General features: G+C 50.7%; 1 protein-coding gene across 1 annotated transcript; it reads left to right on the top strand.

Moving 5' to 3' along the window:
* Positions 1-1,211: 1,211 nt before the first annotated feature.
* NDFIP1 (Nedd4 family interacting protein 1) lies at positions 1,212-19,131 on the top strand. Its single transcript, XM_021541274.3, has 8 exons — positions 1,212-1,334; positions 10,747-10,834; positions 11,586-11,716; positions 12,553-12,640; positions 12,808-12,932; positions 14,670-14,736; positions 15,298-15,403; positions 17,336-19,131. The coding sequence occupies exons 1-7, from the start codon at positions 1,296-1,298 to the stop codon at positions 15,399-15,401; spliced, it is 642 nt and encodes a 213-aa protein (XP_021396949.1). The 5' UTR covers positions 1,212-1,295; the 3' UTR covers positions 15,402-15,403; positions 17,336-19,131.
* The last annotated feature ends 4,688 nt before the right edge of the window (positions 19,132-23,819 follow it).

The following is a 23,819-nucleotide window of genomic DNA, read 5'->3' as shown; positions in this document are numbered from 1 at the left end:
TGGTTCCTCAGTGCTGGCTCTGGTGTGTCTCTGCTGAGGCAGCATGGCTTTACATCAATTTCCTGACTCCCTAGGTTTCACTAACACATCCTGTGGCAGCTTCCACTCTGAAAATTATACTTCAGTTCCACAATGTCCATTATATGTAGTGCACGGAGCTTGTGGGGTGGCTCCTGCGGCTGTGGTGGCGCTGGGGACATGGCTGGCTCTCGGCATTCCCACGGCTCCCTGCACCCAGCCAGGCTGGCTCCGGGCTTGCTCCCTCACCTCCAGCCCCGGTGGAGCTGTCCTGCTTGGAAACCAGCCCAGCAGAGAAGGACCTGGGGATGCTGGTTGACAGCAGCTGAACAGGAACCAGCGTGTGCCCAGGAGGGCAAGAAGCCAACAGCACCTGGCCTGTCTCAGCAATCGTGTGGCAGCAGGAGCAGGGCAGGGACTGTCCCCTGTGCTGGCACTGCTGAAGCGCCTTGAATGCTGCGTCCAGTTCTGAGCCCCTCATGGTGAGAGACACATTGAGGGGCTGGAGCGTGTCCAGGAAAGGGAACGGAGCTGGGAAGGGGCTGGAGAATTCCTGAGGGAGCTGGGAAAGGGGCTCAACCTGGAGGAGGCTCAGGGTGAACTTGTGGCTCTGCACAGCTCCTGGCAGGAGGGAACAGCCGGGGTGGGGTCAGGCTGTGCTCCCAGGAACAGGGACAGGAGGAGAGGGAATGGCTTCAGGCTGGGCCAGGGCAGGCTCTGGCTGGACATCAGCAGGAATTTCCCCATGGAAAGGGGCTCAGCCTGGAGAAGAAAGGAGGCTCGGGGAAAACTTGTGGCTTTGCACAGCTCCTGACAGGAGGGGACAGCCAGGGTGGGGTCAGGCTGTGCTCCCAGGAACAGGGACAGGAGTAGATTAGATTCCTCAGGAAACTTCTGCTGAGGAGGACTCCTCAGGCTGGACCAGGGCAGGCTCAGGGTGGACATCAGCAGGAATTTCCCCATGGAAACGGGTGTCAGGCACTGGAACTGTCCGGGGGGGTTTGGATCCCATCCCTGGGGTGTCCCAGGAAGGGCTGGAGCTGGCACTGGGTGCTGTGGGCTGGGGACCGGGCGGGCGTCGGTCGCAGCCTGGACTCGCTGCAGTCGCAGCTCCCTCCCAGCCTCGCCGGCCCCGCGGCCCCTCGGGAGCGCCGCCGGCGGCCCGGGGCGGCTCCGGCGGCGGGCGGGGCGGGAGGCGGCGCGGCCGAGCGTGACGGGGAGGGCGGGAGCGAGCGGAGCCCGCAGCGAGCAGCGCCCGGGCCCGCACCCAGCGCACCATGGCGGCCGCCGAGCCCAGCACCGGCCGCTACCAGCAGGTGAGGGCGGCGGGGCCGGGCCCGGGCGGCTCCCGCGGCCGCGGGGCCTGCGCTGGCGGCAGCGCCCGGGGCGGAGGCCGCGGGGGCCGGGCCGGGCTCGGGGCGGGGTGTGCCCGCGGTTCGTGCGGGGCCGGGGCCGCTGTTTGCTCTGCCCTGGGGCTGGGGCCCGCACGGGGCCGGGGCCGCTGTTTGCTCTGCCCTGGGGCTCGCACGGGGCCGGGGCCGCTGTTTGCCCTGGGGCTGGGGCCCGCACGGGGCCGGGGCCGCTGTTTGCTCTGCCCTGGGGCTCGCACGGGGCCGGGGCCGCTGTTTGCCCTGGGGCTGGGGCTCGCACGGAGCCGGGGCCGCTGTTTGCTCTGCCCTGGGGCTGGGGCTCGCACGGGGCCGGGGCCGCTGTTTGCTCTGCCCTGGGGCTGGGGCCCGCACGGAGCCGGGGCCGGTGTTTGCTCTGCCCTGGGGCTGGGGCCCGCACGGGGCCGGGGCCGCTGTTTGCTCTGCCCTGGGGCCCGCACGGAGCCGGGGCCGGTGTTTGCTCTGCCCTGGGGCTCGCACGGAGCCGGGACCGCTGTTTGCTCTGGGGCTGGGGCTCGCACGGAGCCGGGGCCGCTGTTTGCTCCGTCCTGGGGCTGGGGCTCGCACGGGGCCGGGGCCGCTGTTTGCCCTGGGGCTGGGGCTCGCACGGAGCCGGGGCCGCTGTTTGCCCTGGGGCTGGGGCCCGCACGGGGCCGGGGCCGCTGTTTGCTCTGCCCTGGGGCTGGGGTCCGCACGGGGCCGGGGCCGCTGTTTGCTCCGTCCTGGGGCTGGGGCCCGCACGGGGCCGGGGCCGCTGTTTGCTCCGTCCCGGCGTTCGCCCGGTCCCCGCGGCGACCTTGGCGCCGGGCGCTGACCCGCCGGTCCTTCCCCGCCGCGGCCGGCGAACCGCCCCGCTCCGCGTCGTGCCGAGGTCACCGTTAGGCTCCTTCCATCTTGAGCGTGCGGACTGCCCCGAGGCCAGGGCTGGCCCGAAAGAGCTCCCTGGGCAATTGGGGTCGTTCTGCGCTCCCTCCTCCCGTTTGTCTGCAGTGCCGGCCCCGCGGAGAGGGCCGGGTGTCAGCCCCGCTGTGACCCAGTTCTGGCAGGCGCCTTTCCGACATCAAACATGGAGAATTCTTTACTTAGAGTAATGCAGAAATCCATCAAAACAGCAGACAGCTCGCTCCTGCTGAACCCAGGCTCTCCCAAGAAATCGCTGTGTTGTGACTTTTCCTGGGTAGCATTCCCGGCGTGGGTAGGCTGGCGCTCGGCAGAGTTTGAGATACACTCCCATGGGACGGAGTACTTGTCTCGTCTGACAGCTGCAGGTCTCTGTGTTTTCTGTGTTTTTACATACTGGAAATGTAGAAGTTAAGTAAAACTTAGGTTTGTTGTTTTTTTTTTTTTTTTTTTTTTATTGTTCAGTGCTAGACATATGTGCTCACTTACAATGACAAATCTCTTTGTGTTGTCTGGGACCTGCTAGGGACAGATAACCAGATTTCTGCACTAATCGCCTTTCCTGGCAGAGTCCTGCTGGTGGTGTTGACCCCAACAAGTGTCTTCACAAATGTCTTTCCCAAGGGATGTGCAGCGTGTCCCATCGCCCGGAGCAGTGGGGATGGGTGACACAGTCACTGAAGGACCCTGCTGCCCGCTGTGGTGTTCCCTGGCTGATGCACACACTCCTGGTTTCCCTAGAGAGGAGTGTGTAAAGCTGTTGTTTGCCAGCTCGGTGTTGTGTCTGCTCACACCTCGGCAGAGCCAGGGCGGACTCATCTGCGGAGATTAGGGATCCAGGCTGTGCCAGAGGATTTGCACTGCTAAAGACAAGCACATAATGGAGGCCTGTGGAGCCACTGGTTAAACTGGAATGAGAGGCAGATTCTCACATGTAAATGTATTTACTTTTGTGCAGCTGTTTAGAAATTGCTTCTTGTCCTCTGCCAGAACCCAGGTGTTCCCGTTGCGAAGTGTGGTACCACTGAACTGGCTGCTAATGCTTGTGCTGCTTCAAAACCCTGCAAGCTGTGGAGATGCAGTTGAGATTTAGATAAAGAGAGGATGAGAGAGTGGGAGAGTTTCTGCAGCATTGAATGTGCCAATTTCTCCCCCATATTTTGAAACTTATTGTGTGTGGGAATGTACAATAATGAATGTACCATGTGCCAAGGAAGAGAGACTGATAGTGAAGTGGTAACTGCAAGGGCTAGAGTGAATACAGGACTCAGTGGAGGTAGCCTGGAGAAATTCAAAACGAGCTCATTTAATCCTTTAAATTATTGGATAATGAGTCAGTGGAGGAATTTTTAAAGCTTGATGGTTTTGGGTGATGGGGTAATGCATTAATGGAATTGGTTATATAGGTAGGTGGTTCCTGTACTGGTAAGTTGATTGTCCAAGCATGCCAGGGATATGTAACTCTCACTCTGGGATGGGTTCCTGATGTATCCATGTGTATGTAGGAGCAGCACTGAGGTGTGGGCACTGTGGAACCTGCACAGTATTTGTAGGATTCCTCAATTGTCTGTAATTTCAGGAAAAAAGGTGAGAGTTAGTGACCATGATCTGAGCACAACAGAACTCGATACCCCAGTTTATCTGTGTGTTTCCTCTCCTCTCCCAGCCCTTCCTCAGCCGTGCAGGTGGGATGTGGGAAGGTGGGAATGTGGGCTGTGCTCCATCAGCAGCCTCTTTCTTCCCTGCAAACTCCCAGCCCGTGTCTGTTCACCATCGTGGACAGTGTGCAAGGGCTGTGCACTCATTTATTTTCCAAAGCCAACTTCCTAGCCCATGGCTTTGTTCAGGCACGAGATAATCTGATAAAAAGTAGCCTGCAAAAAGTGATGTCCGCTCACGTACTGAGGAAGTGCAGCCCCGTGCAAAATAAAACTGAAACTCTGGAGAAGGGATTTCAGCCTCCCCCACCCCTTCCATGGGGAGCAGGGCAGGGACAGGCTCAGGCTGCTGGATTTGGATCCTCCTCTGCAGGCCAGGTGCTTGTGGAGGTGGGAATGGAGAGGTTTGGGAAGAAGGACAGAGAGTTGCAGTCCACCCTGGTACTGTTATTCCGGGCACTGCTGTGTCCCAAAAAGGGACATTGAGAGGCTGTTGTCATTTCAGTCTGCCTTTGGGAAAGTTATACAGGGATGTTGTTGGGATTAGTGGACTTAAAGCCTTTCCAGCATAACCCTGGATTGAGAGTTCAGTTGGCAGAACTGTATTTCATCCTTGGAATAGAAATTACCTTCCATTCTGGAAAAAATAGCCCAGCTTTAACAGGTTTATTTACACTCTGTGTTTTCCAGGCATGCTTTGCACTTGAAGCGTTCAAAAATACATGTGAGGTGTATGAGTAATGTAAACCCACCTAGGAAATGGTGGGAGTGTTAAATAATGAAGATGTATTCCTTTTTAAGTATTGTGTCTTCCTGTTCCACTTGTTGAAGGTTTACATGGATCATGAATCATTCCATAAAGGGAGGTGTCGATGGGAAAAATAAGGAAGAAAGATTTTTTTGTTTGTTTGTTTTTTGTTCTGTGAAAATTGTAGAAGAAATACATTGCTGGAAATAGAATGGTAATAGAGTTGAAATCCATGAAGGGCTACAATGCTTCTTTAATATCTGGGGAGGCTGGAGTGGAACAGGGAGGCAGATACCAGTTCCTGCCTTGTGTGTACCTTAAGATTGTGTTTAATTTTTCAGCTGAAATGGGCACACATCTTGAAACAAAAAATGAGAACATCCCAAATCTTTTCATGTAAGCAGTTAGAATCAGAAATGTCAGTGACTGTTTCCTCAGTGAGGTCCTTGCAGTGTGCAAAATGTGCTGGCTAAAGATAAGAATGGTAAGAAAAGTTGCAGGGTAGGTTGTTTGCATATTTATTTATGTATTTTGTTCTGTTTGTAAGCAGAATAGGAAATGCCATTGACATAAACCCAGTAAATTTAGAAAAATTGCAGTGAAATTGTTTGTGCAGCCTCTGCCCTGTGTCCAGTCTCAGCTGTGCTCAGGTGACCAAAATCTGGTTATTTTCCTCTGAAACATCCACCTCTGTAGGCAACAGTACCCATCAGGTAAGTTTGCAAGGGTTTAGTGATTCTGTGTGAAAAAGTTATTATAGAATTTAAATACATTCTGTCCCTAAAAATCAAAGGATGTGGGAAAGGCAGGAAAGCAGCAGCAGTCCAGGGTCATCTCACAGCTTGTGTAGCAGGAGAAAATAGCTTTGCATGCAAACTTTTAAATACAGTATTATCTCAGGCACCAGGATGGTGTTGAGCTCTGAGTTGGGCTTTTTTAGTAACTTTGCTCTCATGACTAAAATTCAGTGGGGCTCAGTAACCCCACTGGGAAGCAGCTGTAGGAACAATCCCCAAGGGCTTTGGGTTGTTAAGTGCTCCCAGGAGATGAGCAACCTTTTTCTGTGGGTTTGGCATCATGACTTAGAAGTAACCATACAGAAAGCAAGGATCAAAAGTTCTGTGTTTGTGTGTGAATTCTGATCCTTTGTCATAGGGACAGGTGAGCAAAATTCAGTATCAAGGGCTATCCAGTCATTCTGTTCCTGCCTGTTGTGAAATATCCAAATTTGATCTATGCTGGCACAATGGGATTTTTTTTTCTATGGAAGATACTTAACCTTCTTCATATGACCATTTAAAAAATGTGATATTTTAAAATGTTTAGAAGTCTTATCAAAATACCCTAATGTCCAGAAGAATATTAATCTGATTCTAAATATTATGAGAAGGCCTTATGCTTTAAGTGTGGGAAATTTAATTACAGCTATCCCAGATTAAAACCTATTTTTTCCATATTAAGACCTCGATCTCTCAAGTCTAAGGCCAGTGTGTGGCACAGGTTTGTGCTGGCCCAAGTGCTTGTTTCCAGTCTGTCCAGACCAGTCTAACTCCCTGTTTGAACAGAAATGAGGGAATTAGACCAGCTTGTTTCCCAGGATTGAGGAGCATTTCTGTGGTGTCATGCCTTGGCTGCAGTGAGTCAGAGGACAACACCCTCATGAGCACAGGTTGTATTTTATGGACATAAAATTGGTTTTGGTTTGTGGTTTTGCCTTTTGGTGGCTCACGGGGTTGTTGCCATCGCCCCCCTCAGCTGGATGCTGCTGCTCTGAGTGTGCTCACTGGGTGCCAGGGAGCTGCTCCAGCTGGGGAGAAACAGCTGGGCTTGGGGAGTGGGGGCACAGTTTTCAGTCCTTTGTTAAAAGGGAGGAGTGCCTCAGATTCCCAAAGTCACTCGGTTTGGAAAAATCGAGTCCAAGTTGTGCCCCATGCCCACCTTGTCCCCAGCCCAGAGCACTGAGTGCCACCTCCAGGTGCCACCTCCAAGGATGGGCACTCCAAACGCCCCTGGGCAGCCCCTGCCAAGGCCTGAGCCCCCTTTCCATGGGGAAATTCTCGGGTTGGCACCGTAGGGAGGTCAGTCCCAGGGCTGGGCTCTGCTCAGGGCTCGGGCAGCAGCGTCAGCATCTCCCCAGGGAGGGGTGGCTTGGCACGGGTGCCAGATGTGCCACCTGAGAGGTGCCCAACACACCTGTGCCAGTGAGGGGCTGGGCCAGACACTCAGAGCTGTCACTGCTCCGGGGAAATGGAAGAGAAAATGGGAGAAAACAGTTATTTGCTCATCAGGGAGAGAGCTGCAGGGTGTGGGTTGGCTTGTCTGCTAGCTTATCATTATTCCTGCTGATTAATAAGCTGATATTAAGTTACAGGAATTTGCAACAACATCGAGCAAAAGTCAGGATTTTAAATCAGGGTGTGTTTAATTAAGAAAAGTGAAAGTCAGTAAAAATAACTCTGCTTTTCAGAGTTGGCAGTGACTTTAATTTACTTCCAAAAGGCTGAAGATATGTAATGATATGTGATCTATTGCTAAGGCCAAGCTTGTAGTAATGTTGGTTTAATGTAGTGTTGCTGATTTAGTGTAAAGAATATTTACATGTGCAGCCTCAGAACTTGGCAAAGGGGAGTTAAAAAATAAAGACTCAAAACTATGAGAGCAGCCCATATGCTGAGTTTAGAAAATTTGGAAGAATTAACCAATATATTTATTGGAAATGCTTTCTTCAAAGTTTACATGGAAATATTTCCAAACAGCTTGGAAGATTTTAACTTTTATGTTGCTGTGCTGTGTATTTATATGGGACAGGTCTCGGTCAGGGCAAGTGGCAACCAGAGGTGATGTCCTGCTCATTGCCAGCCTTCTGATGCTGGTTCTTTTTTTTGAAAATAAATATCCTTGGGTGTTCTGTCAGTTAACTTTCTGTTGTTTTAGCAGTCTGGTGAAAAAAATCCCAGCCAAGCTGTTTCAGTAACTACATGCATGGCTGTAAAGCCTGTCTTATTTTTCTATGCCACGAAATCCAGAACCTTGCCTGAAAAGCTAAAATCCATCAGTGAATCTAGGAAAGAATTATCCCAGGGCCTCAGCAGAGCAGCCTGGAGTCAGACAGTGCTTTGAACTGGGCTCTCTGGGTTCTGCAGGCTCGGGGGATGCTCTGGGAGCGGGTCTGTACCTGGAGCTGCGCAGGGCAGGTGGAGCGGGGCCAGGCCGGGGCAGCAGTGCAGCCCTGCGAGGCCTGATGAGTCACTCTTCCTGTCACATGAACCCTCCCTGCTCTGCTAATAGGCACTTAGTTGATTTTAGATGCCTGGAATCATTAAAAAGGCTGGAAGGCATTTGTGTACCTTGTCCATTAGAAGAAAAATATGTTTTCTATAACTGTAACCTCCTACAGCCTCCAGCTCAACTTCAGAAAGTAGCTGCATTTTTTGTGCCATTATCCATTACCTGAACTGGGATGTTTGAAGGCAGCAGTGAATTCAGCTGCTTTCTCCCACATTACATTGGTGGAAGAATATGTATTTCTTTTTACTATTGAAAGAAGGACCAGTGGTAGGAGTTAATATTCCACTCAATATCTGTGTCCTCTTTGTTTCATTTCTTCCAGTGTTGTCACACGTGGTGCTTTCCTCCCTGCTCCCTCCTGGCTGTGCTCTCAGGCTGTAGCTGCCTTCTTTCTTACAGGCATGAGGGGTTGAATTTCTGCCACCCCCTCACCTGGAGAACAGGTAGCAAAGGGCACGTGGAATGCAGAGTGTCCCAGCTGTGACAGAGCCTTTCCTCCTGCTGATAGACCAGGTCCTGCACAGGCAGAGGGAGAAAAGAAGTGCTGAATTTTTGTGGATAGACTGACAATAAGCATGGTGGAGCATTTTCTGAGAATTCATAAACTACAGAGCTGGGAGAATCATGGAGTCACAGGGTAGTTTGGGTTGGGATGACCTTAATTTTTTAAATATTTTTTTGCCCCTGTCATGCCCAGGGATCCAGGGTCAGCCTCTCTGGGCAGAGATTGAATCAAGCAGTTTGGCTCTGTGTTTTCCTGTCCCTTTCATTGCCCCTCTTCCTCTGTGCAGGGTGGCTTGGGATTTCTGGAGTAATGTTGTCTTTTTATAAAAAAAATAAAGCATATCCTAATAGGCAATTGCTTCTCAAGTTAGTTTGCATTTACTTCTAATGCTGAGCTCCGTGGGGTTTATAAAATGAGGCGTTTTTGTTCCTTGGAAAGGCTTTGAGAAGATGAAGGTGTGGTGGGAGTTGCTGCAGCTTCTCCTGTCCCTGCTCGGTGCCCTGGGGCTCAGTAAAGCTGCAGGTGAGGCAGGTCCTGCCACCTCCAGCCGCAGGGCCTCACACCCTGGGGCTGTTTGCTCTGCTCACATCTGGCCAGGTCCTGCTGACAGCTGTGCTGGGAGCTGCTCCCGGGAACACGGATTAAATTTTCATCCGGATCACCCATTTCTCCTTCTTCAAGGAGATGGTTCAGCATTGTCATGTGAGGACTGCTTATTCAGAAAGCTTGGGGCTGACCCAAGCACTCTTTTTTCCCCACCTATTCTGTTCAGAAAATGTTCCTGGGCAGCAGAGTGAGCTTCAGCTGACATGGAACTGGAGTGCAGGATGGTGGTGCTCTGCTGTTTTATTGCACCTGGACTGGCAGAAAGTGCTCCTGATTTTGTTCTGGTGCTTTCCAGTGTAATTTCCTCCCTTTTCTCCCTCTCAGCTGACCCCTTGGACATGCCAGCAGAACCACTTGTCATCTGCTAAGCACAGTCAGGACTTTCACAGAGGATGTGGATGCAGTGTGATCTGGAGCAGACTATAGATTATTGACTTTCACTGGCACAGAGCAGCTGTGGCTGTCCCTGGATCCCTGGCAGTGCCCAGGGCCAGGTTGGATACTGGGGCATGGAGGAGCCAGGGACAGTGAGAGATTCCCCATGGCAGAGGGTAGAATGAGATGGCCCAACCCAAACCATTCTGTGATCTTTGATGTTAAGCAGCAAAGGAATAAAACTCCAAAGCACCGAACACTTGGATATCCAAGATCTGCATTTAGAAGAGTGAGCTGATTTATTTTCTCCTGATACAAATAAGATAAGAACATCCCCCTACGCCCCCATCCCTGTGTTAAACACTCAAGGAGAATGGCAGCATGTCTCTCCAAAGAAAAGAAAGCAAAATATCCTGGATGGCTTCAGGAGCAAATGTGTGGGATTGCAGGAGGGAGAGCTGGAGGAGACATTGGTGGTGATCTCAAACGAGGGCAGTGCCTCCTGCTCACCCCAGTGCTTCAGTCTGGAGGTGCTTGATTGAGGTGAGTTATTCTGCAGAAAACCTCAGTGCCTGTGCTGCTGAGGTGATGGGAAATGGAAGGAAGGAGAACGTGAGATGGCAGCTGTAACCTCCTTTCTGGCCTGGCACTGCTGCTCCCTGATCAAAGCTGCCATGGCACACCTGCCTCGTGTGGATGATGCTGGATCTGTGATAGCTCCTGGTTATTTATACAGAGCCTGTGGGAAGCACAGTGCACAAAATAAACCCGCTCCTTTTCAGTCATGCAGTGTGAAAGGTTGAAGGGAAATGGCAACATTTATACTTCTGTGCATCATTATGTAATGTATCCGTGGAAAATGTATCCATCCTTCCTTAGCAAAGCCACAGGCAGCAATGGAGCCTTTTGTTGGGTAGCTCTCTGTATTTCTTTGACTAAAAACAGATGCAATGCAGCTTCCAAGCAGTGTGAGCTGAGGAAGTGCCAGGGAAATGGAAAGGTACCGCAAAGCTGTGTGCTGTGCTTTGCTGGAGTCCAGGTGTGTGAGGAGAGGATTTAAAAACAACATTAAAGCAGGGATGAAAGATTGATCATTTCAAGTGGGAATGCTTCGGAGGGAGGCTGGGCAGCTGCTCTGCGTCCCGCGGTGCTGCAGAGCAGTGTCCTTCCAGAAGAGTGTGTTGTGTGCACACAGCAAGCTGCAGGGGTGGTGTCAGAGCCCCGAGGAGCCCCCTGACCCCGGGGTGTGGTTCTGTTCAGCTGCAGAATGAAGAGGAGCCGGGCGAGGCCGTGCCGGTGGTGAACGACGCCCCGCCGCCCTACAGCAGCATCTCTGCAGAGAGCACAGGTACTGTCACCTGGGCAGAGGGCTGGCATTGCTCCGCTGCCACCGACTGCTCTCCTCATCCACAGCTGGCTCTGCAGCACCTTCCCAAGCTGCAAGGGTCGGGATTGATCCACACAGCCTGTCGCTGCTTGTGGTTTAGGAGATGCAATTTGGCTGCACTCATCTGATGTCATCCCATCAAGGGGTGTTCAAGTTACAGTTCACAGTGTTCTCAGTAAATTGAAGACAGTTAAAAATCAAAGTGCTGGGAGGATTTGTGGTTCCCTTCTCATTATCTGGCATTTGGATGATGCTGTGCCCCTTCCTTAAAGGATTTGTTACTTAAAAGGGTTTAAAGAATTCACTTTTCCTGCACTTTCCAATAACTAAGCACTTGGCCATAAGGATGGGACTTTGAATCATCCTCCTGTCCTGTCACTAATAACTTTAATAACCACTTGGATCTGGAAACGTGACTGTTTCTGAGTATCCAAGTCAGCAGAGGCACAGCATGTGGTGTTGGTTTAAGCAGAAGCACAGCCAGACATGTTCACTGAGTGTTCTCTGGATTGCTGGCTGTCAGAGAAGGTGCTCCTGTGCTTTTCCCTTTCTGCTTTGGGATGGCAGCAGGCTGGGGTGGGCAGAAGGGTGGGGAGGGGACAGACAGCCTGGGGGATGGGGCTCATTGGGAGTCACCTGGAGCACTGCTCGTTCCCAGCCCGGAGTGGTGAGGAAGTGCTGAGTTCCCTCCCGTGTCACTGTTTTTGTGCAGCTTACTTTGACTACAAGGATGAGTCAGGCTTCCCGAAGCCACCGTCCTACAACGTGGCCACCACCCTGCCCAGCTACGACGAGGCCGAGAGGAGCAAGGCCGAGGCCACCATTCCCTTGGTTCCTGGCAGGGTGAGTGTCCTGCCTGTCCCTGCACTGCTGGGGGCAGCTCAGCTTCAACTCCTGCCCGTCATGTGGCATGACTTTTAACACTCGTGTTGGTTTTTTTTGTGTTTTTTGAAGCTTTCTGGGGTGGTGATATTCCACACTTCTGAGAGTCCTGTGGCTGTTTTTTTTTCCCTGTGAGCGCTGTGATGATGTCAGACATCTCAGTGATGCCAGCATGTGCTAGCCAGATTAGCTTGGCAAGCTGACAGAGGGACTGTGCTGTATCCCTGTGCACTGACACTGGGGTTTTTGTTGGTTTTTTTTCATTTTTAAAAAAGATTTAGGATTAATTCTTCAGCTGTCTGGCATATCTACCCTTGATACTCCTGCTGCTTACTCAGTTGACTTTTCTGGAGGTCATTGTAGCTGATACAAGGATGATAAAACCATTCTATCAGAATTATATTTTTCTGTTTTTTCAATATTATCTCTTGTTCAGCCATTCCCTCCACCCCTGCTAGCATGAGAAATCCACTGCTCATTACACTTCTTCACAGAAGCCAAATTCCTTGCTGAGATGATAATTTTTTGATGAGTTGAAGAATTCTTCACGGTGAGAACAAGAACATGCTGGATCTCAACTGTATTAAAAATAAAGATACATTTCCTATTATATAGATAACATTTCATATCCTGCACCATTTCAGGATGAGAAACAAGAATTTTCTCATGCTTGCATTGTAGCCTTTTGAGATTTAGGATTCCAGCCCTTGTTTTGAAGAGTCCCACCCAGAAGTAGGGTTGCTGTGTAGACTGGACTGATCTAAATCCCCCTTGTGCTGCCTCCCTCTGCATTGCAGGATGATGACTTTGTGACACGGGATGACTTTGATGACACTGACCAGCTGAGGATAGGAAATGATGGCATTTTCATGCTGACTTTCTTCAGTAAGTACCTGATGGAATGAACTTTTTTCCAAGCAGTGACCCAGAATAGTTAGGGTCACATTTATGTTTATGTAGCACCAGGAAAAACATGTGTGCAAGGGGTTTATGTTTTTTTTCCTTGGAATATAAAGGTGTCTTGACCTGCTGCTTTTCTTCTGCTTTCTCAGTGGCATTCCTCTTCAACTGGATTGGATTTTTCCTGTCTTTCTGTCTGACTACTTCAGCTGCAGGACGATATGGGGCCATTTCTGGCTTTGGTCTCTCTCTTATTAAGTGGATCCTTATTGTCAGGGTGAGTTGTGTGCTGCAAAACCACGTACAGACACTGATACTCTTTTTTTCCTCAGCAGATTTTTATCTTATACTGAAGTTAGTGATAAATTTAGCTGGTTTTTTTTTTTTAATAATGAAATAATTTTTGAACTACTTGTTCAGTATGAACATGTGAGTTTGTGGGTTTTAAGTTGGGTAACTCTTTGGGGGCTCTCCTGGTAGGAGAGAGTTTCTAGTTTACTTTAAAACTTAAGTTTTTTTTCTATAGATAAAAATTAAAGTTAGTGTTTTTTTAAAAATCAGAACACCCCAAAACAAACAAAAAATTTTTTTTTACTCTTAAGTTCTCACAAGAACAGAGCTTTTTCATACTTGTATTCTGTTTATATGCTGGAATTACAATTGTAGTAAAAGAAAAGAAAGATTGCACACCCAGATATGCTTTGGGGGTGCTCCATCCCTGGAAGTGTCCAGGTTTAAGCTGGACAGGGATTCCTGGGATAGTGGAAGGTGTCCTTTTCTGTGGCAGAAGAGAGGAGCTGTAGGATCCAGCCCAGCCCATTCTGGGATTCTTTCTGTGTCTGCCAGAGGCACTGGGCTGCTCAGAGTGTGGTTTGTGCTGAGCAGCAGCACCCCTCTGATCCTGGGAAAACATCAGCCCTGCCTTCGGCCTCTGCAGCCTGCTGTGCCCTAGGCTCTCTGCAAAGAAGGAGATCTCTGAAATGCTGGTGAGGAGAGGGAAGAGGGCCGTGGCAGGAGTGAGCCTTGGAGCAGCAGTGGGAGAAGGCCGTGGCTGCCCTCTGCTGCAGCCTCCCCGCGGCACAGGAGCAGGCACCAGGAGCAAGCTGCCATCCTGCTCCGGGCTTTTTGCTCTTATGTTTTTTGAGGGATTGGGAGAGAGTATTTCCATCAGGAAATCTTTATTTGGAGCCTGTGAAATGATGGCATTCCGGGCTGAAAGTTGACTGTCAAGCAAAGCAGCTTGCTGGCTGTAAGTAGAAGTAGAGAGTGTTCATGTCACTTCCTACCCTGTCTTTTGGGGCTGGGAGTTCTAATTTGTAAATACAGCATCTCTTCACTTTTCTGTAGGCAGTTTTTATGGTCATCTTGGTACAGAGGTGTTAAGGACTCTTTGCTGGATTAAGAGGTGTGACAGAAGGAGGTGACATTAACTTTGGATTTGATTTTAATGTCAGTAACTAACTTACCTTTTGTTAGGTTTTTAAACTTGAATAGAACAAACCCAGAGGAATGATACTGTATTTATACTGAAACTGTGAACTTCAGTGCTCTCACAGTGTTGGTACCTTTAATTTCCCAATTGGGAGTCCTGTCAGTGGATTCCACAAATGTGGGATTTCTTTCCCAGCTGTTACACCATCCAACCTGACAGTGTAATGAATGTGCTGTGCTGCTGCAAGCCTGCTCTGCCCTTTCAGAACCTGTATTTGTGCTTTCTAAGCATCCAGGACACAATTTAAAACTGGAATATTTGCCCAGTGTCCTTATGCCTCACTGATTGCCAGAGTTCATAGCTGGGTGTTGAATCTGTCCCATTCCCCTTGTTGGAGCTGGTGCAGAAAAACCATAAATAACAGTTTGTGGAGGTAACTCATTCCTGCAGCTGGTGAAATGCAGCATTGCATGAGTTCTCTTGTGTGCAGCCCTGATCTGGTTACTGCTAAAATTGGTGGGGATAGATGTTGGTTCACAAACTTCCATGTGCTCTAAACTGTATTTTTTGGCTGTTTTTCAGTTCTCCACCTATTTTCCTGGTTACTTCGATGGCCAGTACTGGCTTTGGTGGGTCTTCCTTGTACTAGGTGAGTGCTGTGGGGGGAAAGATGCTTAAAAACTCTGTAAAGTCAGTTAGGATTTTGTGAGCATACCTGGCTGTTAAATATGTGTGTGTAGATGTCCAGATGAAATGTGAGCCTCATGCTCCACTGGCTGAACACATTCAGGTTTTAAAGGCATGTGTAAACACTGTCCTTCTGTTGCCAGTTCTTTGTGGCAGCATCCTGACATCATCCAGAAGTTAAGAAGAGAATAATGCTTGTAACTGATGTTTTGTCTGTTCTTGCATCTTAAATGGAAGAGTGGATTGTTGCCTTCCTCGTTTTATTTTCTCTTTCCTGCTTTGAGAGTCACTGGATCTTGTTTGGAGTCCAAGGTTTTGTGGTTGCCCAAGGAAAGTTTGTTTCTGAAGTTACCTGAAATGGAAAGATGAGGTGTTACTGCTACCAAAAATAATTACTGTGTGATCAGCTGCCGTGCATCCCAGTGATGAGGTTCCTCTGTGGTGGTGACAGGGGTTCAGCTGCTCCCTCTCCTTGAAGAAGCAACACCTGTGTTAACTGGACAAATGTGTCTCTCCCCTGCAGGTTTTCTGCTGTTTCTCAGAGGATTTATTAATTATGCAAAGGTTAGGAAGATGCCAGATACGTTTTCCACTCTTCCCAGGACCAGAGTTCTCTTTATTTACTAAAGGTAAATTTTCTGCTTTCCTGAATTTGTTCTGCTTTGATTTTAACTGTATTTAATAACTTTTCTGGGCTACACTTTCCATTGTTGAATATTTTTACAACTCAAGGAAGCAGGGAACAGTTATTTCTTGGTACTCCCTACCCAGCTTCTGAGTCTGCAGAGCCCAGACTGGCTGATGGGAGGCAGAGAAACACTGGACATTTCTCCCTGAGGTTTTGCTGTGAGGGAATGGATATTCATTTGATTCCCTGACTAAATACTGTGAGAACAAAACCCCTGCCCCTTGGTTCTGCAGTGGATTTGGCAAATGTGTCTTTGAGAATAAATCACATGCCTGAAACACGTGGTGTGTCCCAAACCCGAGGAGAGGTCACAAAATGTTGTTAGAGGGGCGTGCCACTGCCTTTGGCTTTTGTCCCAGAACGAGCAATTTGTCTGAATTCTGCTGTTTGAAACTGCTGCCAGGCTCCTGAAGAAGTGACAGCCTTGCACACCTTTGCTCTCCTCACACCCTCCCACACGCCTGAGCTGTCCTGCCTGAGCATCTTACAAACACCTGAGTGCCTGGGAGTCTTTTGCTTCAGTGCTGAGCCTCAGCCTGGCTGCCTTAATGGGGCTTTAAAGGAGGAGGCTTAAGTAGCTGAAGCCTTGTAGCATAATTTCCTGCTCACAGCAGATAATGGCCTGGCATTAACTGTCCCTCCCCGAGGGGAAGGAAATCCTGGAATAGGTTGCTTCCCAGCTGGGGAATGCAACATGATGCTCCCTTTAGAAATATCATAATAACACTCCATTTCCCCAGAGAGGCAATTGCAGCTGGGACAGTCAAAGAAACCAAACCAACCCCAGCTTTAAATTGGGGGTCATTAAATTGTTGAGATTTGAAAACCGAGCCTTGGGTTTCCAAATGCACTTCCCTTTTATTAGAAACTGCAAATTGCCCATGATTCTACTTCATTTCCAGGCTGTGAGGAGAACCTGCAGCACAGAACAGCCTTTGTGCACTGCTTTCCTCTGGTGATAGTGTGTAAAAATAGTTCAGCCAATTTCTTCATGTGTTTCAGTTCTGTTTAACAAAGTTCTGGTTTGTGACCTCCTCAGGATCTGTAATGTCCTCCCAGACTCCTGCTGAGTCACCAGAGGGTTGATTTCCCCCCGTTTATGGTCACAGAATGTGAGCATTTAAAGTCAGCTTTATCTCTGTATTTTGTCTGACTGAACAATTTTTAAAAAAATTTTGCTCCTTTATCCAAACTTTATTTTTTATTTCCTAAATGAACTCTGTGGTTTCTTTTTGCATAGACTTCTCCTATGTTTGAAATTACAGTTTTAGAGACCTGGCTTCACTCTTTGCTTGTGTGGAGGTGTGGAGTGTTTAAATTCTTATTTATGTGTCATTTTAGAACATTTTCAAAAAGCACTTTCAGATATGCTGAGATAAATGTCCAGAATAATTCATAAATATTTCAACTGTGATACTTCCCCTGAAAATAAATCTTTAATCCTGAATTCTGAGTGAAAAAAACCCACAAAAAACTTGGATTTTTAGTGTGTTACTGTTCTTAGATTAGATTTCCTCTTCAAGGCGTGATGCAAAGGGCACAGTGAGGGATTAGTTTTATTTCAGAGCAGGGATAATTTTTAGAAAATTAGGAGGGCAATAATGAGTGCAAACCAGAAAATACAACCTGGTGAAATGAATCTGGTGAAAAGCTGGAGTTTAGTATTCCAGCTGTGAGTGCAGTAATGGACACAATCCTGGTGTTATCCCATAAAATACGCACAGATTCCTGAGAATTTTGCTGGAGTCACATCATTGTGTGCTGAGACACTTCATAAGCCCCTAGACATCCTGTGCTGTGTGAACAACATCCTCCTGTTATCCAAAATAACCCTCTGACTGCAGTGTCGGTGTTCAATATCCTTCTCCAACAGATGTTTTCTGGCAAATGTCTTCCTGCATTAGTGAAATCCCCCCCAAGAAGCAGCAGGACACCTGCAGGAAGTGAATCAAGGCTCTGGAGCAGAAGAAAAAATAATCACCTGCTTTAAAATAAATAAATAAAAGTACTGTTGGAAAAAGTAAAAAAAAAAGGAGAAGCATTTATTTTGATTTGTTTTTAGGTGTAAAATTTTAATAATTAACGCAGAATTCTGTAATTGTTGACTCATTAGTGGCTAATGTTTGAAGCAGCTCTTGCAGTGAGTGCTGATGGAGCTGTTCAGCCGAGTTTGTGGTGTTTGGGCAGCAGGAGCCGTCCCGGGGCCAGCAGGGGCCAGGCTTGCTTTAGTTCCTCCTCCAGCCTGGGAGCTGCCCTGCTCTGCCTGTGCTGGGCTGAGTGTGACACCCTGTGCAGTGACACCCTGTGCAGAGTGTGACACCCTGTGCAGAGTGTGACACCCTGTGCAGTCTGTGGCACCCCATCCTGGACAGTGTGTGACACCCTGTCCTGCACAGTCTGTGACACCCTGTCCTGCACAGTGTGTGCTCTGTGTCCTGTACAGTCTGTGACACCCCATCCTGTACAGTCTGTGCTCTGTGTCCTGCACAGCCCATGTAAGCCCATGTCCTGTACAGTCCCCATGTGCCACATCCTGTCCAGCCTGTGTGCATCGTGTCCTGTACAACCCATGGACCTCCATGTACTCCACGTGCTGTCCATCCTGTGTGCTCCATGTACTCCGTGTCCCATCCATCCTGTGTGCTCCATGTACTCTGTGTCCTGTCCACCCCTGTACTCTGTATCCTGTCCCTGTTCATCCCTGTCTCCCTGTCCTCCATGTCCTGTCCATCCCTGTCCCCATGTCCTGCTGTCCATCCCAGTCCATCCCTGTCCCCCGTGTCCTGCTGTCCATCCCTGTCCCTGTGTCCTGCTGTCCATCCCTATCCCCCTGTCCTGCTGTCCGTCCCAGTCCATCCCTGTCCCCCATGTCCTGCTGTCCATCCCTGTCCCCCTGTCCTGCTGTCCATCCCAGTCCATCCCTGTCCCCCATGTCCTGCTGTCCATCCCTGTCCCCCTGTCCTGCTGTCCATCCCAGTCCATCCCTGTCCCCCATGTCCTGCTGTCCATCCCTGTCCCCCTGTCCTGCTGTCCGTCCCAGTCCATCCCTGTCCCCGTGTCCTGCTGTCCGTCCCAGTCCATCCCTGTCCCCCTGTCCTGCTGTCCATCCCAGTCCATCCCTGTCCCCCTGTCCTGCCTGGCACGCAGGGTGACTCGAGCTGAGGTGACAGCCCTGTGAAGGTGTCAGCAGGGTGGCAGAGCTGCAGCCCCCCAGCACCCAGGGGCCTGTGGAGGAAAAGGGGTCACTGCAGTCCAGGCTCCGAGGTGTCATTGGGAATTTAGAGGTGGCACAAGTATTAACTTTTAACAGTCTTTATTCTCGGTGTTGTAGTATCCTTTCCTTTCGCACACCAACTTTTTGGCTCTCCAGGGGTTTTCACCAACAGGTCTGTAGTGTAAAACTAAAAGATCATGTTGCAACTTTGTATAAAAACCATCTTGCAAAACAAAGGCCTTTTTTTTTCTTTGGCTTGGGACTTTTGAGACAATTCCTAACATACCTGTAATTCTTGCTTTTATAATTTGTGTTAGCAGAGACTCTGATGCTTTGGAAATGTAGATTTAATGTGCACTCCTGTGCTTTCTGCCAAGTGGTCATTCACTTTGGAGTTTTACAATGTTCAACCTGTAAATACAGCAGAATATCAATAAATGTCACTTCTGTAGCAATTGTTGCTGTAGGTTAATGTTTAATTGAGTTTTGATGTCTTATTGCACCTGGTTATCCATGATAAACACAGATTATCTGGGGGCATTCCATCTCTTTCCATGGAAGGCATAACACAAATCTGCAAGGTGTCCATCTTTTTTGTAACCAAGCCTGTCAGGAAAAGGTGATTCCATTTTGGGGAATTTGTTGGATTTTTTGGTAGTTTCATGACTTACCTGACCCATGAAACTGGTTTTGGTTCACAGCTGAACTTCTCAAATGTACAGTCCCCACAAATGAGCATTTGGGGCTGACAGAGATGGATCGAGGTTCCACAGCTTCCTCTTTAAACAAGAATAAGTCAACATAGAATTAGGAATTTTATCCTACAAGGCAAAATCTGCAACGTTGGGGAACTCTGAATCACATTTGCCCAAACTTGGTCGATCGGCCTCATGTTTGCTCTCCTGGCATCTGGGCCTTATTTGGGCTTGAATATCCAGAGAACTGGAATATTTGGCATTCCTGTTGCTGCTCCTGCAGTGGCCTGAAGCTGCAGACACCTCCAGCTCGGCGTTCCTGCGCAGACAGAGGCTCTGGGGAGGACGGGCTCTGGGGAAGCCACGCTGTGTTTGCTGTGGGTTCACACCAACTCCAGGCTCAGACACTTGTGTTGGCTCTGTGACAGCTCAGCCACTTCACAGCACCCAAGTGGCAGGGCTGTGGTCACCTGCAGTGACCAAGTAAACACCTCAGGCCTTCCTGACAGCCAGGCTGGGGGTGGATGGAGCCTTTGGTGCTGCTGTGCCGTGCTGGGGACTGAGCTCAGGCTCCCCAGGACCTCTGGCACGGCCAGGGAGTGACAGGATGGGGGAATGCTTCCCCCTGCCAGAGGGCAGGGCTGGATGGGATATGGGAAGGCATTCCTGGCTGTGAGGGTGGGCAGGCCCTGGCACAGGGTGGCTTCCCTGGCAGTGTCCCAGGCCAGGTTGGACAGGGCTTGGAGCGATCTGGGACAGTGGGAGGTGTCCCTGCCCATGGCAGGGGGTGGCACTGAATGGGCCTTTAGGTCCCTTCTGCCCAAACCAGTGAGAAGTGCATCTTGAGATCTGATGTCCAGTTTCCATGGAAGATGGAAAAGCAACCCCAGGGGAGAAGGCTCAGCTGAAGGGAGAACAGCACGTGCTGGAAGAAATCAGATCTGCCTCTGGAGGAGGTAAGAGCACCATGGAGGAAAGGAGTGGGGTCTGCCCATTGTCTGTGCTCTTCTGTGAAAATATTGGTGCTGATTGTCATAATGTGAAATAGAGGATTACACCGAGGAATAAAAACACTCAACTGGAGACCTCCCAGTTTCTTCAGCTGGATGTTTCCCCTCTCCTCTCAACCAGGCTAATTCAGTTACATGTGCAAGAAATCAATAAATACTGCTGGATCTAGGAATGCTTTCTCTAAACATTTTGACTTTATTGTAGAAATCCTTTCTCACCAGAGAAACACTCCAGTGAATGAATCCCTGTGTGCCTTGGCCACGCAAAGCCAAGGACTGACTCATTTTGGGTGCCTGGGTTAGTGGCAGTGATTGCCCTGACCTCTCCTCTCCTCTCAGATTTGTGTGATGGCCCAAGATCCTGGGGCAGGGCTGGGAGGGAACAGCTGAAAGGGCCAGAAAATGTAACAGGGGCAGAGCTCATCCTGGGGCTGCTGTGGCTTCGTGTGCCCAACCTGTGCCTGAGGAAATTCCTTTTTATGTGAAGTTAAGTTTTCATAGCACCCACTCTTGTTTTCACCGCCTTGTGTTCAAAAGATGGCACAGCTTCCACGGGAGCAGAGAAACCAAAAGTGTTTGAAAATACACAAAGTACTCCAAACCTGGAGGCAGCTGGATTAAAGAACTATTTAAAACCTCGACACAGAACATTTACAAGGGCTGTTTTAGTGCTGATACCTGTTACTCATCACATAAAACACTTCACAGTGTGGTACTGGTGGGGTTGTTGTGTTGCCCCAGGTCCTGGGAATGCCCAAATCCATTCACTGCTCCAACTGGTTGCTCAGCTGGGCTGTCACCTCATCCCACTCAGGGCTTGGTGCTGCTTAGAAGGAGAATTTCCCCTTGGCTTTTTTTCCTTTGTGACTTTTGGGTAAAATGAACAAAAGCCAGTCAGGGAAGGAAATCGTCAGAGCACAAGGGTCATTACTGTCTAAAGTAAAAAATCAACCACAAGATATATCCTAGAAAGTAATTATAAATCATAGGACTTACATGGATACAAACCCTGTTTTGCTAAGCTTAAGCTGTGTTAATAAAGCCTCATATCAAGGAATGTGACAATAAAGCAAAAGGCAGGGATCTGTGCCAGGCTCTGGAGCATCAGGAAGGTCTGTGCCGAGTGCCATGGTGCCAGGGGATGAAACCTGGCCCATGTGCCAAATGGAGCGAAGAACAAGAATCACTGTGGACTTGCTTTTTAAAAAAACTCAATTGAATAGAAGCTCTGTCAAATAAAAAATCGGTGTTTCCAAAATATCCATCACCCCTGAGCTGTAACCTCGGGTGTGTTTCACTGGAGCTCCTGGGATTCCCCTGGAGCATCCCTGGGGCACTGGGTGAGGTGTCCCCTGCCCGTGGGAGTCACCTGGAGTGGTGTCACCCCTGGGTGTGCAGGCAGCATGAGGGGCTTGGTGGGCCAGAACGCCCCATGCCACGGTCACACAGCACAGGGACAAAGAGGAGCCATGGGAAGGAAAGCCCATCTTTGACCAGATTCTGTGTTTGGTTTTGTTGTTGCTCTAACCAAAGTGGCCGGAGCGCCGTAATTAAAGGCTCAGTGGCTCTAATTGGGGTAGGTTGAAACTCGAGGTCAAAATCCCTTCTGGCACTTCCTCTGCCTAATAACCATCAACAGAAATCAAACAAATCCCAGCGGCTCCAGCCCCCGAGCTGTGACCAGCAAAGGTCGTGCTGCTGATAAGGGAGCTCAGACATGGAAACGCAGCCCACGGGGCTGGGGGACAGTGGGGACAGTGCCAGGGTCACGGGTGGGGGACACGGGGACAGTGCCACGGCCACGGGTGGGGGACACGGGGACAATGCCACAGCCATGGGTGGGGGACACGGGGGCAGTGCCACGGCCATGGGTGGGGGCTGGAGGACACGGGGACAGTGCCACGGCCACGGGTGGGGGACAGGGGGACAGTGCCACGGCCACGGGTGGGGGCTGGAGGACATGGGGACAGTGCCACGGCCATGGGTGGGGGCTGGAGGACACGGGGACAGTGCCACGGCCATGGGTGGGGGACACGGGGACAGTGCCAGGGTCACGGGTGGGGGCTGGAGGACATGGGGACAGTGCCACGGCCACGGGTGGGAGCTGCGGGCTGGTGATGCTGGGCAAGTCCTTGGCCACGGGTGTTGGGTGGGACACGGCGAGGATGGGGCATCGTGGTGCCACGGGACAGGAGCTCAGCGTGATCGGGCAGATGCGGGCACCGAGGCTGTGCGGAGGCAGCCGGGGTTTTACAAGGCGCTGCTGATCCCGGGCGCCCGGCTGGGGCTGTGCCCCCCCGGCCACCCACGGCTGCCGCTTCCTGCCACCGCCGAAGGTCACTGCCCTCGCCACTTTAACTGCGGTGCTAATAATGCCCTGAGCTGGACCTTTAAAGTGATCTGGGAGGAGAAAAGAAAAAAAAAAGAATAAAGGAAAGCAAAGGGGGTGCAGATGTGCAGAGGCCGAGCTCGGCAGGGCCGGACGGTGGGGCTGTGCCCTGCCCATCCTCGGCTCCGGAGCTGCTGCCCGCAGAGGATGTGCCCGCAGATCGTGTCCAGGGATGGTTTTGGGGGCTCTGCTCCTGCCCGCAGATCGTGTCCAGGGATGGTTTTGGGGGCTCTGCTCCTGCCCGCAGATCGTGTCCGGGGATGGTTTTGGGGGCTCTGCTCCTGCCCGCAGATCGTGTCCGGGGATGGTTTTGGGGGCTCTGCTCCTGCCCGCAGATCGTGTCCGGGGATGGTTCTGGGGGCTTTGCTCCCGCTCCTCTCTCTGCCAGACCCTCAGCAGCCGGGTTAAAGGGTGCCAGTGGCCTGGCTTTCATCTGGAGGGTTTATCCCGTGCCAAAGGAGGATTTATACCGTGCCAGGGGAGGGTTTATCCTTTTCCAAGGGAGGGTTTATCCCGTTCCAGGGGAGGGTTTATCCCGTTCTAAGGCAGGGTTTATCCCGTTCTAGGGAGGGTTTATCCCGTTCCAAGGCAGGGTTTATCCCGTCCCAGGGGAGGGTTTATCCCGTGCCAAGGCAGCCCCTGAGCCGCGGCCGGGGGGAGGTGGGAGCGGGGCTGCCCCGGGCTCTCCGGGCTGGGATGGAGCCCCAGCTCCCGTTCAGCTCCATCCCGTCCCCAGCCCGCCCATCGCAGCGCGGCTGGCCCGGCACGGAGCAGCTCGGGCCACGCTCCTGCTGCCTCCGCGGTGCCGAGAGCATCCCGGCTGCTCCGAGGCCAGCCTGGCCTGGCACTGCCAGGGATGAGGGGGAGCAGCTGCAGCAGCCTCGGTGCTGCCAGGGCAGCTGTGGGGAGTTTGCAATCAGCTCCCACTGCCTCCCGCAGCCCCAGCCCGGGGCAGGTGTTTCTTGTTCTGGGGTCTCTGTGCCTGCAGCAGGTCTTGGCAGCTTTCTCTGGGGCAAGACCTATCTCCCCTGCACCCCAGCCCTGCCTGG

Source organism: Lonchura striata, chromosome 15 (genome assembly GCF_046129695.1).
Source record: "Lonchura striata isolate bLonStr1 chromosome 15, bLonStr1.mat, whole genome shotgun sequence".
NCBI classification, from domain to species: Eukaryota; Metazoa; Chordata; class Aves; order Passeriformes; family Estrildidae; genus Lonchura; species Lonchura striata.
Note: the sequence above shows the minus strand (reverse complement) of the source record. Positions and strands in the feature narration are given on the sequence as shown.

Excerpts from the sequence above, each read along its gene's own strand:
- NDFIP1 (XM_021541274.3), top strand. The coding sequence starts at position 1,296 with ATGGCGGCCGCCGAGCCCAGCACCGGCCGCTACCAGCAG. Across the intron at positions 1,335-10,746 it reads GCACCGGCCGCTACCAGCAG|CTGCAGAATGAAGAGGAGCC; the intron begins GTGAGGGCGGCG and ends GGTTCTGTTCAG. Across the intron at positions 10,835-11,585 it reads CATCTCTGCAGAGAGCACAG|CTTACTTTGACTACAAGGAT; the intron begins GTACTGTCACCT and ends GTTTTTGTGCAG.